This window comes from Salarias fasciatus (genome assembly GCF_902148845.1).
Source record: "Salarias fasciatus chromosome 7 unlocalized genomic scaffold, fSalaFa1.1 super_scaffold_4, whole genome shotgun sequence".
Lineage (NCBI taxonomy): Eukaryota > Metazoa > Chordata > Actinopteri > Blenniiformes > Blenniidae > Salarias > Salarias fasciatus.
Genome location: NW_021941229.1, coordinates 8,018,025 through 8,031,562, shown reverse-complemented (window position 1 = coordinate 8,031,562; position 13,538 = coordinate 8,018,025). Strand labels below are relative to the sequence as shown.

Below are 13,538 nucleotides of genomic sequence, written 5' to 3'. Positions count from 1 at the left end.
CTTTTGCTCTGCAGATAAGGTAAGGTGGAAAGATAAGGTGCTCCTTCAGTGTCACATGTGATGATCAACTCAGATTCATTTATGCATTAGCCCAGAAGGGGTCAAACATACAGCCTGCGGGCTAAAACTGGGCCTCCGGAGGGGGGGGGGGGGTGTTGCTTCTGGCCCGCTGGATGGCACTGCAGTGCAAAAATGATGAATAAAACACACTTTCTATTAAAGTTAACCGCTGATTTACTGTGGATTGCACGGTTCTCATGAGTGGAGATAACAGAAATTCCGAAATAAACGTTGCCTGGAACATGCTTTTCCACCGCTTGAGCAGTGACCAAAGCACTTAACACTGTAAATCATATTTACACACACATTCACACACCTGATTATGCAAGGTGCTCAAGCGAACCATTGGGAGTGATTTAGAGTTCTGAGACTTGTTCATGGACATTTTTGGACACTGCTAACACTGTTTTGTATTCAAAATAAATTTTTCTCTTAATTGAGAGCAATTTAAACTCATTGACTCATTGATTTAATGACGATCATTTAACACTCTCTCTCCACTTTAGAATCAGATATGAAGAGTAATACCAACAAGTCTGAACATTTGTGAGCTTGGTGAAAGTTTGAGATGTATAAAAAAAAAAAAAATCAAGTAATTCTCCATGCTATAAGGTTAAAATAGTCAAATATAAATATTGACCAAGGAGAGAGGGACAAAAATCACAAAAATGTCAAAAGAGAAGCAACGATTGATAGAGAATAATGAAAAGGAAAAAAAAAAATTCTTAATTTGTTCCATCTTAGATATTCAGGCAAATCGTTCCAAGGCCACACGCTGAAATATTTTGGCCCGAGAGCCAAGGACTGCGAACGTGGCAGTAAAGGAAAATGTCAGAGACTCCCACGGGACTGATGATTATCTGCAGAAAGCATATATTTAATCCAGCTTGAATGAGATGGAATTACTTACAGAACAACTTTGCCTTCGAAAAGCCTGAGTGGCTCACGTAAATATGTCACAGTAGAAATCACAAGAACTAATTAAACGGCATAATGTTTTCCGAGTTGTTTGAGGCAAAATTGAAAGTGACGAAACATAATTATGACTTTAAACATTTTACCTAATGCTAAAAACTCTGATAGAATGCTGTAACGCACACAAAATAATGTTAGCAGAATAAAATCTAATTGTTTATCACCCTGATGATCAGTGACAAATGTGCACAGAATCAAAAAGCACAGCTAAAATCAAGGTTTTTGCTCATATTGTGTGTCTTCACGGCGCTGAAACGAGCAGAAAAGTCTCCTGCTGAGAGTCTCCACTGTGTTTTTTCTAGTAACTTGGCATGTTTGACAATTAGTAGCAGACGTGAGTGTCTTCGACCGGACGGGCGTTTAGGGAGAGCTCTGAGTGCCGCCTGAGGCTCTTCTCATTTTCTCAGAAATCATAACTCCAAAGATTGATTTTTCTCAGGGGGAAAGAAAAAAAACAACAAAAAAAGCAACAACTAATGTGACGTTCAGGTTGATCACAACAAGTTGGAAAACATTATTTTTGTCTGTAAATGAGCAAAACAGAGATCAGCACGCCATTTCATTTGCAACCTGCACAAAGCAGGTCCACAAAGACCTGGAGGGTCCAGTGTGGCCGTCCTGCACAGAGTCCAGGCCGCAACCCGATAGAAGACCTTCAGGATGAACTAAAGCACAGACTGCAAATCAGGCCTTCTCTTCCCACAACAGTGTCTGACCTCACAAATGCTCCAAAATTCCCATAAACACACTCCTAAAGCCTTGTGAAAAGGTTTCCTAGAAAAGTTGATGCTGTTATAGCTGCAAAGGGTGAACCGACATCAGATCAAATCCTTCGGTTTAACAATGGAATGTTACTCAAGTTCATATGAGAATGCAGGCAAGCAAACTTTTCACAATATAGTGTGTGTACATACTGTATATGGAAGTGTGTGTGTGTGTGTGTATGAATGAACTCATCGTCCTTCTATTTTCAATGTAGAGGCTTCTATCTGGCTTTCCTCCAGCAATGCTCTTTATTTCTGAGGATCGTCTCAGCCATTAACAACAACATGTTGTGAAAAGATGGGTGAATTCCTCAGACAGTCCAGCGTCTCTCACAATAGGCTGCATAGCACGAGACAAAACACACGCTTTCTGTGATTTTATTTTCACACTTGTTAGGCGACAGCACTTCTCTTCCTGGATTTTAAATGGTGTGTTTGCTGTTTGCTTTGTCCTACCCTGCCGCAGAAAGAATTCAGAGGGTTTAGATTGATCAGAGGGGTAAATCTCCACAACGATCCCGGTATGAAACCTGCAACTTTCTCTGCCTCCACCAAATGAGACACTTCATCCAGATGTCTGTGTTCAATTTGTGTTTGATTGAATTTAAAAGATTTTTACAAGTAATTATAAAGAAATTTGTTGAAAAAAATTCAGTGGGTAATGTTGTTGTGTATTATTGTCAACTATTCTGTGACAGTTTGTTTAATTGTTTGCTTTTTCCTGAAGCCAAACATTAACTTCTGAATTGTTTTATTAATACTTTCTGATGCAAAATACAGTGAAATGTCTCAGGTGTCAGTGCTGTGTTGTATTCTTATTTTATTTTAATTTTTTCAAATCAACGATTTCAATTAAATGTTTACAATTTGTGTGGTCATTTCGTGGGCCTGCCTGAAGTCTCCTGTGGTCCAGTTTTGGCCCGCGGGCCTCATGTGTCACACCCCTGACTTAACACCTTTCATCCATTGCAAACTAAGTTTACAAAGACGAACTTTGCGGGCATTTGTTGGGCTGGATCTGCTTGAACGCAGTTTGAATCACACTCGTCTCACTTTAATCATTCTCCCCGCTGCCTGCCAAACCGCCGGTGACCGACGCCGTCATAAAAGCTTCATAAATGTTGCAGGCAAATGACTAATTTGTTTATTTATTCATATAATGAAATATTAACACTTGGCACCCGCGTATGATTACAAAATTGCCATGCGCAATGTCACGAGACACTGCATTATTCATCTTTTCACCTCCCATCCCTGAGTGTAAAGATCTGCCAGCCCCAGCATGAAAACCTGAGTTGAGGATACTTTGTCATTTTTCAAGTGGCACTTTCAGTCAGGGGGAGAAAAATCTCAGCGTTTGCCCTGTGGACACGCCGCCGCCTGGTCGATAGGGCTGTAATGTGGGCCGCCTTTTAAGGAGCTGTCAGAAGTGAAGCGCCTTAAAGAATACCGGTGCGGAATCTAGTGTCTGCCTGAAAAAAAAAAAAAAAAAAAAAAACGTGCATGACAAGAGTTTCATTTTGTCACCTCCTCAAATAGCCGAAGGTGGTCTGCGTTTATCAGACGGTCGCGTTTGGAAACTACAGAGTCTGATTTACTGCCTCATCTTATGCTATTTAGCTCCACAAACCTCCATCTGATTGTTTGCTCCACAGAAGTGTCACAGCAGATGGATGCATAATAGTCTTATCACTGCAGGTTTGTGTTCAGAAAATGCAACAGTACATCTTATTTAGCTACAAAATGATCAACAGCTGCCTGACAAATAATGAGGTTCCATCAGCTCTGCTTGCTCTGGTGTCGAAGCCAGTGCCATTATGAATCTGACATCGCCTGACAGGTCCTGTGTCATGTGTGCAGCGCTGTCGCCCTGACGTCTAGGTGACCATGTCAAATTAGTGTGGCGCCACTTATCATGTCACAGTTTTTCATTTTTACCACTTTGAGCTCATCAATTCTGTTTTGCATTAAGGGCATTATTTTGAAGTTGCTGACAGGCCCTTGACAGTTTCAAAACGGCGTCTCGCAGCTTCCCGCGGCTCATTCGTTAAAAGCCTGGCTTCTGGCCAGATGTTGCTTTGCTTGCCAGGGCGAGCGAGCGAGAGTCTGGCTCCTCTTCGTGCGTGACATGCACTACTTGACGAAGGTAGCGACGGAGTCGCTCCAGCGCTCTCACATCTGCGAGATGGAGCTTTTACAGATCTAAGTGCGGAGATTAGTACTCCTGGGCCAAGGAACAAGCTGAGCAGCATTAGGTCACAGAGATTTATTTACAAGGCCATTAATGCTACTCAGCAATTCAAGATGAAACCATCCTGATCAATAGAGGGATTAACTCAAGTGTGCTCTCCAGCTTCACTTTTTTCACCTCTTCTATGAAGTCTGTGAAATGCAGAATGCATCAGGTGAGAGCTGGATTACTGAATGCGAACAGGAAGAACCTGTCATTCATGGACTGTTCGCAAGTTTTCAAACAAAAATTCAAAACTCCGGGTTGTGTTTTGAGAGTCCGTTTGGACCCTCAAAACACAACCGATTCTCACGCACATGTTCAAGTAGATGGACAATAAGAACATTGTCTTCACTTCCAGTCCATGTTCTTCTTCATTCTAGTTTAGGAGTTGAGAGTTGAACAAAAACACAAAAGCAGCACATTTTCATTTGAAACGTTGCTGGACTGTTGTGTAAATGAGTAAATGTGTAAATGTGAAGAGGCAGAAACTGAGAATTATGTTCTGTTTTTGTTTTTCCCATCAGCGAAGATCCAGTACGAGCCGGCGCTGCCGACCGAGAGAGAGTTCCTCACCCAGAACATGCCTGTGGGCCACATGATCAAATTCATCGTAACCTACCAGACGGTAAGAAAGAGATGTTGAAACACAACAAAATTTAGCAAATGTTTATAATATTTAACAAACGTGTCCCCTCTGAAATTAGATGTACCAAATAAGAACTAGAATGTCAGAAACCACATTCGCCAGTTTATGGACTGAATTGGGAAAAATCACCACCTGAAAGTGTGCTGTACCTTTGGCTATCACACGTTTAACCACTAGATGGCGTCGTGTCTCACTGTCATCTTCAGTTTTCCTTGAATTTGAAGAGAAATGTTTGGAGCAGGTGTTTATGCCAGTGGATAAAAGACTGACACACAATAACAAGGCTGAGGCTCTGAGCAGGTAACAATTATCGCCACCTCCACTGACGCTGGCAAAAGGCCATGTTGGGCTTTCAGAGGCAAAAACTAAATAAGTGTTCACACCGATGCTGTGTAATGTTGTGGGAGACCAGCTCTTGGTGAGTAAATAGTTTTGATGCACTCTGTGCTCGATTCCTCCTCAAGACGAAGATAAAAGCCCGATAATGAAGACCGGCTTCGGTAATCCAACGTCCTGCTTGATCAGGTTGAGTTGACTCTTCACACTGCCTATGAAGGTTGGATGGACGGATTCATTTAGGACTTATTACCACACTTTCAAGAAACGATTTCAAGCGTTTTGTAGTGTTTTATGGGTCTGTTTAGATGACAACTGTGCTCGGAATCAGCGAAAATGCAACTTTTTGAAAACTTAACCCTGTGGTGTCATTAACAAAAATGAACATCCTGAGTGGCTCTACAGGAGAAAAAAACATCGTTTTCAGTGTTTCTGCCGTTTCAGCGTGAGTAGACGTTATCAAAACGAAATATTTCTGAAACAGAAAGACATAAAAACAATGCATTTCCACTGGAGACTTTGTCATGTAGACAGGGTCCTAGAAACTTCATGATACCATCAGTGTTTAAATCAGGACATGGGGACGGGACGAGTGAAGGTAAAAGGAGGCTCGTGCATTTACTCTTTAACGACTTTATTAGCATACTGAAGTGGATTTTTTTCTTTTTTTGTGTGCGTACAGAAGTTCCTACAATCACAACTTTTTTAAAAAAAAGCCCCTCTTCTAACAAATACCCAAACTCTAACAGCACCATTGTATTCTAAAAAGGGATTTAATACACTGAAATGAAGAGCTTAATGTCTAATTGAATTGGCATCATGTTCTTCGCACATAATCCCGAAGATCATCCATCCTTATTGATCTATAAAAACCTTTGTTTGTGATGGATTGCTGAAATGGTCAGACAGAGAAGACAGCTATGTATGAATTTACTGCAGGTTATAATTATCTGACTAAATATCTCCATGTATACCAAGGTATTTAGCACCAAAATGTATCTGTATGAGTTGGTTTCACGGAGTAGTTCTCATTATTCTCACTGTGTTAGAAATGAAGTTGAAATGTTATTTTGGGGATCTCAAGCCTGAAATCTCTATCATCCACACACACAATGAAAAGCAACTCCATGAAAGTGCTTGGCCTTTGGTGGGTTTTCAGACAAACTTAGATTTCAGAACATTTATTTTTTGGCTGTTGAAAAACCTGTTCAGAGTTTGGAAAATGTCTTAATAGTGGTAGGCGTCACAACTTATTCAGCTTGTCCAAGATTATTGATGTTAGTTTAGAACATATCTTTAATTAAGAGAAATTAAGAGTCTTAATATACTGAGCATAAAATCATAAGAGTTAACGAGCATCTAAATAGAAAAAAAAATGCCTAAAATCTGCTTTGTGGCCTCTCTGTATACAACAAGTTTGGTTTGAGGAAAGTCAAACAGGCTGTGTTAATGTGAGATTTACTGTGGAAGTGGAACTGCAGTGTCTCTGAAAGAGTGAGTGTCGTTCTGGGCGAGCTGCCCGAATAGAGCCCATGTGTGAGGAGACAGTGGTTTGATGAGCATCAAAACCACTTTGTCTGCCTCCGTCAGACAAAATTGAGCTGAGCTGACACAAATTCAAAGATCCCAGGGCTTTCTGCAAAACGGCTCTGAGCGCATTTAGATTTGCTTCATCTTATTCGTTCTGCACTTAGCAAACTCGCACATAATTAACAAAGTGCTTGCGCACCTTGTTAACAGATTAAATTTGTCAACTGTAATGAAGACAAAAATCATTAGTGCTCATGCAAACGTTTATTCAATTCGCTGCCTTGGCAAGATGCATGTTGACTCTGATAAACATGAAAATATTAGTCCCCGGTAGAAAAGGTGATTTGTATCATATCTCTTTGTTAACCAAATATATCTGTACAGAGTGTGTAATCCAAACACGGGAGAGAAGGTTGAGGTTAGTGTATTATTCATATCAAGCCTCTTTACTCACAGAAATGTCAAATAAGGTAATAGTTGTATATGCAAGAAACAGACTTACAAAAATAATAGAATAAAGATAAAAATTCCAGCTAACATTTCATTTTGTCCTCATGGATGTGGAAGATATGTCCTCTAGACATGCTTGAAATTCACATAATGATGGTGAAATTAATGGTGAAGTTTTTCCTGACTGGACAAATGACAAATGTAGGATTAAATATGTAAATCGTTCAGTCTTCTTGAGCGGTAAGTTACAATCTTCTTAGTACCTGAGCATTTTCAAGACATGTAAATGTGGAAAAAAGGACTTGATCAACCTTGCAGTTCCACAACTGACTCACATCACCTGACCTGACGCTGGAAAGCCCTGTTTAATTCCCTCTTTTAACTTTAGCTAATTGCTTATTAACTCTGCCTCCTTTGTATTTTTATTGGTAACTGCACTCTTATTAACTTGATGTTGCAAAACTATTAAACATGTAATCTTCAAGGAAGAAACAAAGCAGCTCAATTTCCTCCTCACTTAACCAAGCTGCAGTTACTTATTATTATATTATATTGATGAACAGTTAGGTCTAATTTCAACAAGTTTGGATGGAAGTGCACATTTCAAACCTTGGCTTTTAATACCACATTAAAGCATTAGATGAACAAAAGTGTGCTACACGCGATCAAACCGCCCTGTGAAAATATTATTAGGCAGAGAGAAATGTGCTGATCAGCAAATCTGTCACTGAGGCTGAGGTGCCTCGAAATGTACTTTCAGAGCCTGAGAAAAACCACCCATGCATGAAAAGACACAAATGTCATTGAGTTCAGAAGGTTCAGCATGTGAGGGTGGGCTGGATAACTCAGCTCAACTTATACTAATATACTTTGTTAATCCGCTTCTATTTTGTGTTTATTACAGCCATCTTAAAGCTTCTCTTACTGCGTGTTGCATTTTGTTCTTTTTTTGAAAACTGATTCAGTACTTTGTAATAAAGTGATAATGAGAGTCTAATTGGATGCTTCCTTTTCTGTGGGTCACCACAGAAAGTCACTGTAACTTTTTTAGAATGGACTTGGCTAGTATTCAATGTCCTCTTTCTTATTCTTTGAGAGACGTGAATGCAAGCATCATTTTAACTGAAACAGCTTGAGTGGGAAGTACAGGCGGTCTACAGACTGCCCCTTCACAAAGAACCACAAAAACCTCCTGCTGGACGCCACCGACGGGACGGGAGGAGCGAGTAAGTTCAGCGCTGGTCACTGCCGTTGTACCTCTCTGACTCCCAGTCGGAAACGATTCACCGAGTATTTAAAAACCAATCTTGCATTAAAACCCGAGACCAGACGACAGATGGCATATGACGGCAGCTTTCTCTCCAGGAAAACACTGAGCTGATGGAACGGTTTCCTCAAATGCTCTCGTCACATCCCTCGTGCAAGCTCTGGGATTTTTGCATTTTCACTTTTAATAATTGAGTCTGTATTCTTGCCTCGGATTATCTCTGAAGCGCCAGCTTGTCTCTCCCAGGAGCGGAGTCCTCAGAGGAAGCCTCCGGCTGGCCATTGCATCTGTCTCTGCATTTACCTGTGACAATGCTCCCCTGTGAAAGGTAATTTACCAGGGCGATGCTTATAGCAGCTGCATCATCTCTACATTACACAGGAATTTGAGGTCCAGAAGCAAAAGAGCGCACGTCAGCAAGTCGTGAGACCACCTGCTTATGTGTGTGCAGACAAATACACAAGCATCTGTCAGAGACTGTGGCTTTAGAGGGGAGCTTTGAACAGTATAGCGCGCATACAGACCGGGTCCAAGAGCGACACAATGGAGACCAGCAGGGCAGACTGAAGCAGGACTCTTAACAATGAGGCTTCAATTGTCGTTTTCAACCTTGACTGCCACGCTGCGCCGCTCGTTTCCCCACATTGTCATAAATTACAGGTCAGTTAAACTTAGAAGTCAAAATTCAAAAGGTGCCTTAAAAATGTGAATAATGACTTACAGACAAGCTTGTTTTCATCTCAAAGAGTTCAGTTGTGAAAATAGGCCACCTGATGATCATTTGCTCTTTAAACTTGATGCTTTGAGTAAAAACAACTTAATGCTTTATCAATAAACACCAAAATATGTTAATTTTTTTTTTTTTTTTACATTTTTTGGTACACCATCACACAGCTGAAAGCAAAAACTGGGTGAAATAAAAATGAAAAACATGGAGGTGAGATATGGTAATTAGGCAGATATGAAAAAGATTTGTAATTTGTGCTTAAAGGTACACTAAGGAGTTTTTCAACTTTAAAAATACTTACTTTCCACCATAAATATGTTACAAATATTCAATGATGTGCAATGCAAGTACCTCTAACAGCGCTAAATTGTCACTTGAAAGTTGCAGTGCCGGTCCGGCACCAGAATTTTTTGGGGGAGAATTTGAGATGATGTGACGTAATGCGCACTCCCACTGGCCTGATTCCCTTAGGTTTCGTTTTGTCCGCCATTACTCCACCAGATGCTTAGTGAGCAACAACTGAGCAGTATGAGGATGGATCTTCCGGCTTCTAGCACTGCCACAACTCCAGCACAGACCCCACCAGGCAAATGAAACTTAAATTTTACTCAAGCGCTACTAAAAGAACGAGGAAGGATTTCCCCTCTTCCGTGCTCGTACATGGACACAAGCCACAGGCACGAGTCTTTCACTAAGCTGCAGTTACGCCCAAGGCCTGCAGGGGCCGTTGTTTCACATAAAATGTGCAACCTCCTTAATGCTATTTCTATTTTTCAGTAATTTATTATCTGGTCTTTTGAAAAAAAAAAAAAAAATTGCCAATTTGCTTGGCACCTTCTATTCTGGGGGCCTGGAACTGGAAGTGCACACCCTGGACAGAAAGTCAGTCCGTCACTGGAATAACTCGAAGTTGCCAGCGACTACTCACATGCGCACTCACACCTGTGCACAGTTTAGTCAGCAATCAACTTAGCCCTGAATACATATTTTTACAGGTGCCTTACTTTGAAAAAAACCTATGTACACTCAAGGAGAAAAAAACTGGTGTGTGGGACTTACATTCGACTGTCCAATCTTCAAACATGCTTTTGCTGACAGCAATATCATCAGTAGCTTAAGCAACATTGTTTGCTTCTCACTTTGATCCAAGCGGCCATCTTTTATCTCTACTTCCCCAGTAGGGTGCAGCAACAAAGGTAGTTTTGATTTCCGCAATACCAAGATTATATGGGAGCAGGTTATGAACTTACCTCCCAACCTGGAGGGCCTGGCGATCGCTCTTCATCTGGTCTCTACCCTCTGACCTGTTCGGCATGGGTAGGAAAGGGAGGTGTGTGTGAGCGGAGCTGCAGGGGAAAGCTGGAGGAGGCGGCTCAAGGGAGGCGATAAGGAGGGAGGCAGTGCGGCACACTTGAGTCTCATCAGGGACCAGTTACCTCTCTCCACACTCACAGTTACAAGAAGGATGCTCCAGGAGGAAGAGGGGAGAACAGCCTGAAAAGGTGCAATAAACAGACTAACCATTTGATTAAATGGTCAAACGTGCGCCGCCTCGAGAACCTATCGTGCGAAGAGTCTTGTATCACAGAGTATAGCTGACATAGCTCCAGGGGTCCTAGAGACACACTGTCCCACCACGGTGAGGTCCCATGTTGAGGTTATTGTACTTTTACTAAACGGTCTTCAAACTCCTTTTTAAGTTTAAAATAGAATAGAAATAAACAAGGCAAACCTGAAGAGATGTTGTTTCCAAACTGCCGCTCCAATGATCTCGATCTCACGGAGATATGGAGCAATGAGATGAACAGTCGAATGCACATCTACATGCAACCACATGTAAATGTGCCAGCAAATGTTCACACAGATGCGAATGCAGAGGCGTACGCATATCCACAGTGAGTAGCAGTGATACACAAATCTTCTTTGCATTTCTATCACAAAAGAAACATATGCTTGAATAATAGAAAATCAAATGCTACGTGACGCAGACTGAAAACAGCGCGGCCTGCCCAAAGCTTTTCTTGCAGGTACATTAAAGTTACTAATTATTACATGAGGTAGCGATGTTGCCAATAGGCTACACTTAGAGTGTGCAAGAGAGCCAAATGATTACTATTTCATGTGGCATTTGTATGACATATCCAGGTCTCTCGCAATCTTTGGAAGTATCGAAGGCCTTGACATTCATGAAAATGTAACTTTGTTGTCGAACATATAAAAAATGCATACTCTGCCACTGAACATGCAATTTGCCTCCACATTATGGAACATCATTGTTTTCCATTTAGATATTTTTTTCTTAATCTCGCTCATTGTCATTTAGTTTGACAATGTGTGCTTGAATGCCTCTCTACATTATCGATATGATCTTGTTCTGCATTCGGTGGTTAGAGCCTCGATTGCCATCAGTTAGACTGAGGTCAGGTCTTGTCGTTCTCCACTGATTCGCATTTGAACAAAGAAATATGCCACAAAAAACAAGGTAAACTGATGTAGGATTGGAATCAGTTGTCAAATGAGATTGTTAACAACAAAAAGCAGTAAATGATACAACAGAAAGCCGTCGAGTTGCATCAATTCCCCCGGGCCTGTGCCCCCCACAGTGTGAATACAACAACCGCACATTCAATATTAATCTGCTTTGCTCAAATATTAGGAGACATGATCCTGAGGGAGCCCACGGTCCAATCCAAATTCCTTGTGGGAAAAATGCATCCCATAACCCATCAGAAGGCCACACACAACAGTCCCTGACTTTCCAAGTGGTCCTTCATGGTCCCAGATAATCCACTTTACTCTTTATTCATCTGGTGTATTGGTGCAGTGGTGCATGCACCATTAGGATGGGCAGTCTCTCAGCATTTAGGCCTGTTTGTTCGGCCTTTACTCCAGCTGTGTATACAGTTTTTAGCTTTATTAAAACACTCCGATGTGCCTTAAAGGAATACTCCGAAGATTTTGGACCCACACCCTATCCCTATCATTTTTATACTGAGACAAGATCATACATACCTTTCTTGTCTCTCTGTGTCCAGTGGCTGGCTCCCAGCTGTTAGCATCGTAGTTAGCTTAGCTCAGTAGCTGGAGGTGAAAAGGAGACAGAGTCGGACTGACGAAAGTGGACAAAATACTCCTCACAGTGGTCCGGGGGATGGTGTATTAGCATGTGAAGTAAATCCAAATGGTTATAAAAAAATTTAAAAGATGTGTTATCTTTTCAATCTGTAAAAATAACGTTTTGATACACACAGATCTGCGCATGCGCAGTGCTCCGCGGAAGGATATACCGGAGCACAGCAGTAGAAGCCATAGACTCAGCCGTTGTGCTACGGCATCCTACATGTTTAACTGTTTACGGTGGCTGTTCAGCAGACAATGGATATAACCGAGGTAAGCGTAAAGTCTCTCTGGCTGCCCGCACACATTGATTGACAGCATGACAAAGCGGAAGCTCGAAATCTATTGGCCGAAGCGGATCGGCATTTTTTTCGAATAACATGGGGGTCAATGAGACGAAGGCGGAGCTCATAAATAAATTCTTTATATTGCTTTATGCTAATATTATAGTAAGGTATCGAACCAGACTGACACATTTAAGCTCTGTTAAAAAAATGATACATACATTGGAAACGAACGGAAACTCCGGACACGAGCTTTAAGGTTTTTTTTTGGTTCGCGTTGGACGCGGTACTCGATGGACTGTCTGACCTTTTTGAAAAAAAAAAAAAAAAAAAAAAAACACTGCAGAGGTTAATCTGCGATCACCATTTTTGTAGTTGTGGAAATCTGTTGAGTCACTGGTGCTGATCGTGCGTGTTGATGGCAGATGGGGCTTTCCAGGGATCTTCGAACTATATTTCTGTGTTTGGCTCCCATTCAGCCTCTCCACTTGCTGCCTTGGTAATGCAGTTGCTGAGGCGGAAAATACTACACTGCGCTAGACTGTGAAACATGTAGAACTATACCACTGTTGACACAGTTAGAGTTCACTACAGTGTAATGTGGTTAGTTGGGGTAAATTTGTATAAAAATGGTGGTTAAACTTAATTTAAGATCCAATGTGTCGATCCAGTGTTGATTTTTACTTCTTTATGTTAGTGAATGACATATAGTCACAGTAATCAGAGGATCCTGGACTACTATTAATGCACACCTTTTTTTTTTTTTTTCAAGCCAAATGGAGCTCCTCTCATTGTACATCTGTGTTTGCTCTGCAATACATCACTGTGTATCAATCCAGTGCACACTCAAACACATCTCAATGCTATTCCAGGGATACGACATGCCAGGTTATTACGTATGTGCTTATTTTGGCATTCATCATGTTCATCATTATTTCCTGGCTTCTGGTACGGAATGTTTCAATAATCAGGTAATTTTATGCACACTACATGAAAGACATTAGTGAAAATGTATCCAGTGATGACTTCTATTCTCAGACAGGGAAATGAAAACAGGCATGATTCATGCATGCATAAAATGCAGATGTGAATAAGCCAAATTAATTTTTAAAAACTTCCTCCTCACACAAACCAACACGTCTTGGCACG

At 41.2% G+C, this 13,538-nt stretch overlaps 1 protein-coding gene across 1 annotated transcript in view; it reads left to right on the top strand.

The window, feature by feature from the left end:
* The window catches only part of LOC115383421 (amine oxidase [flavin-containing] A), a 53,528-nt gene that overhangs the window by 16,166 nt on the left and 23,824 nt on the right, over positions 1 to 13,538 (top strand). Inside the window, exon 7 of the mRNA XM_030085601.1 lies at positions 4,557 to 4,657. Within this exon, the coding sequence (XP_029941461.1) occupies positions 4,557 to 4,657 (101 nt within the window). The remainder of the gene's footprint in view (positions 1 to 4,556; positions 4,658 to 13,538) is intronic.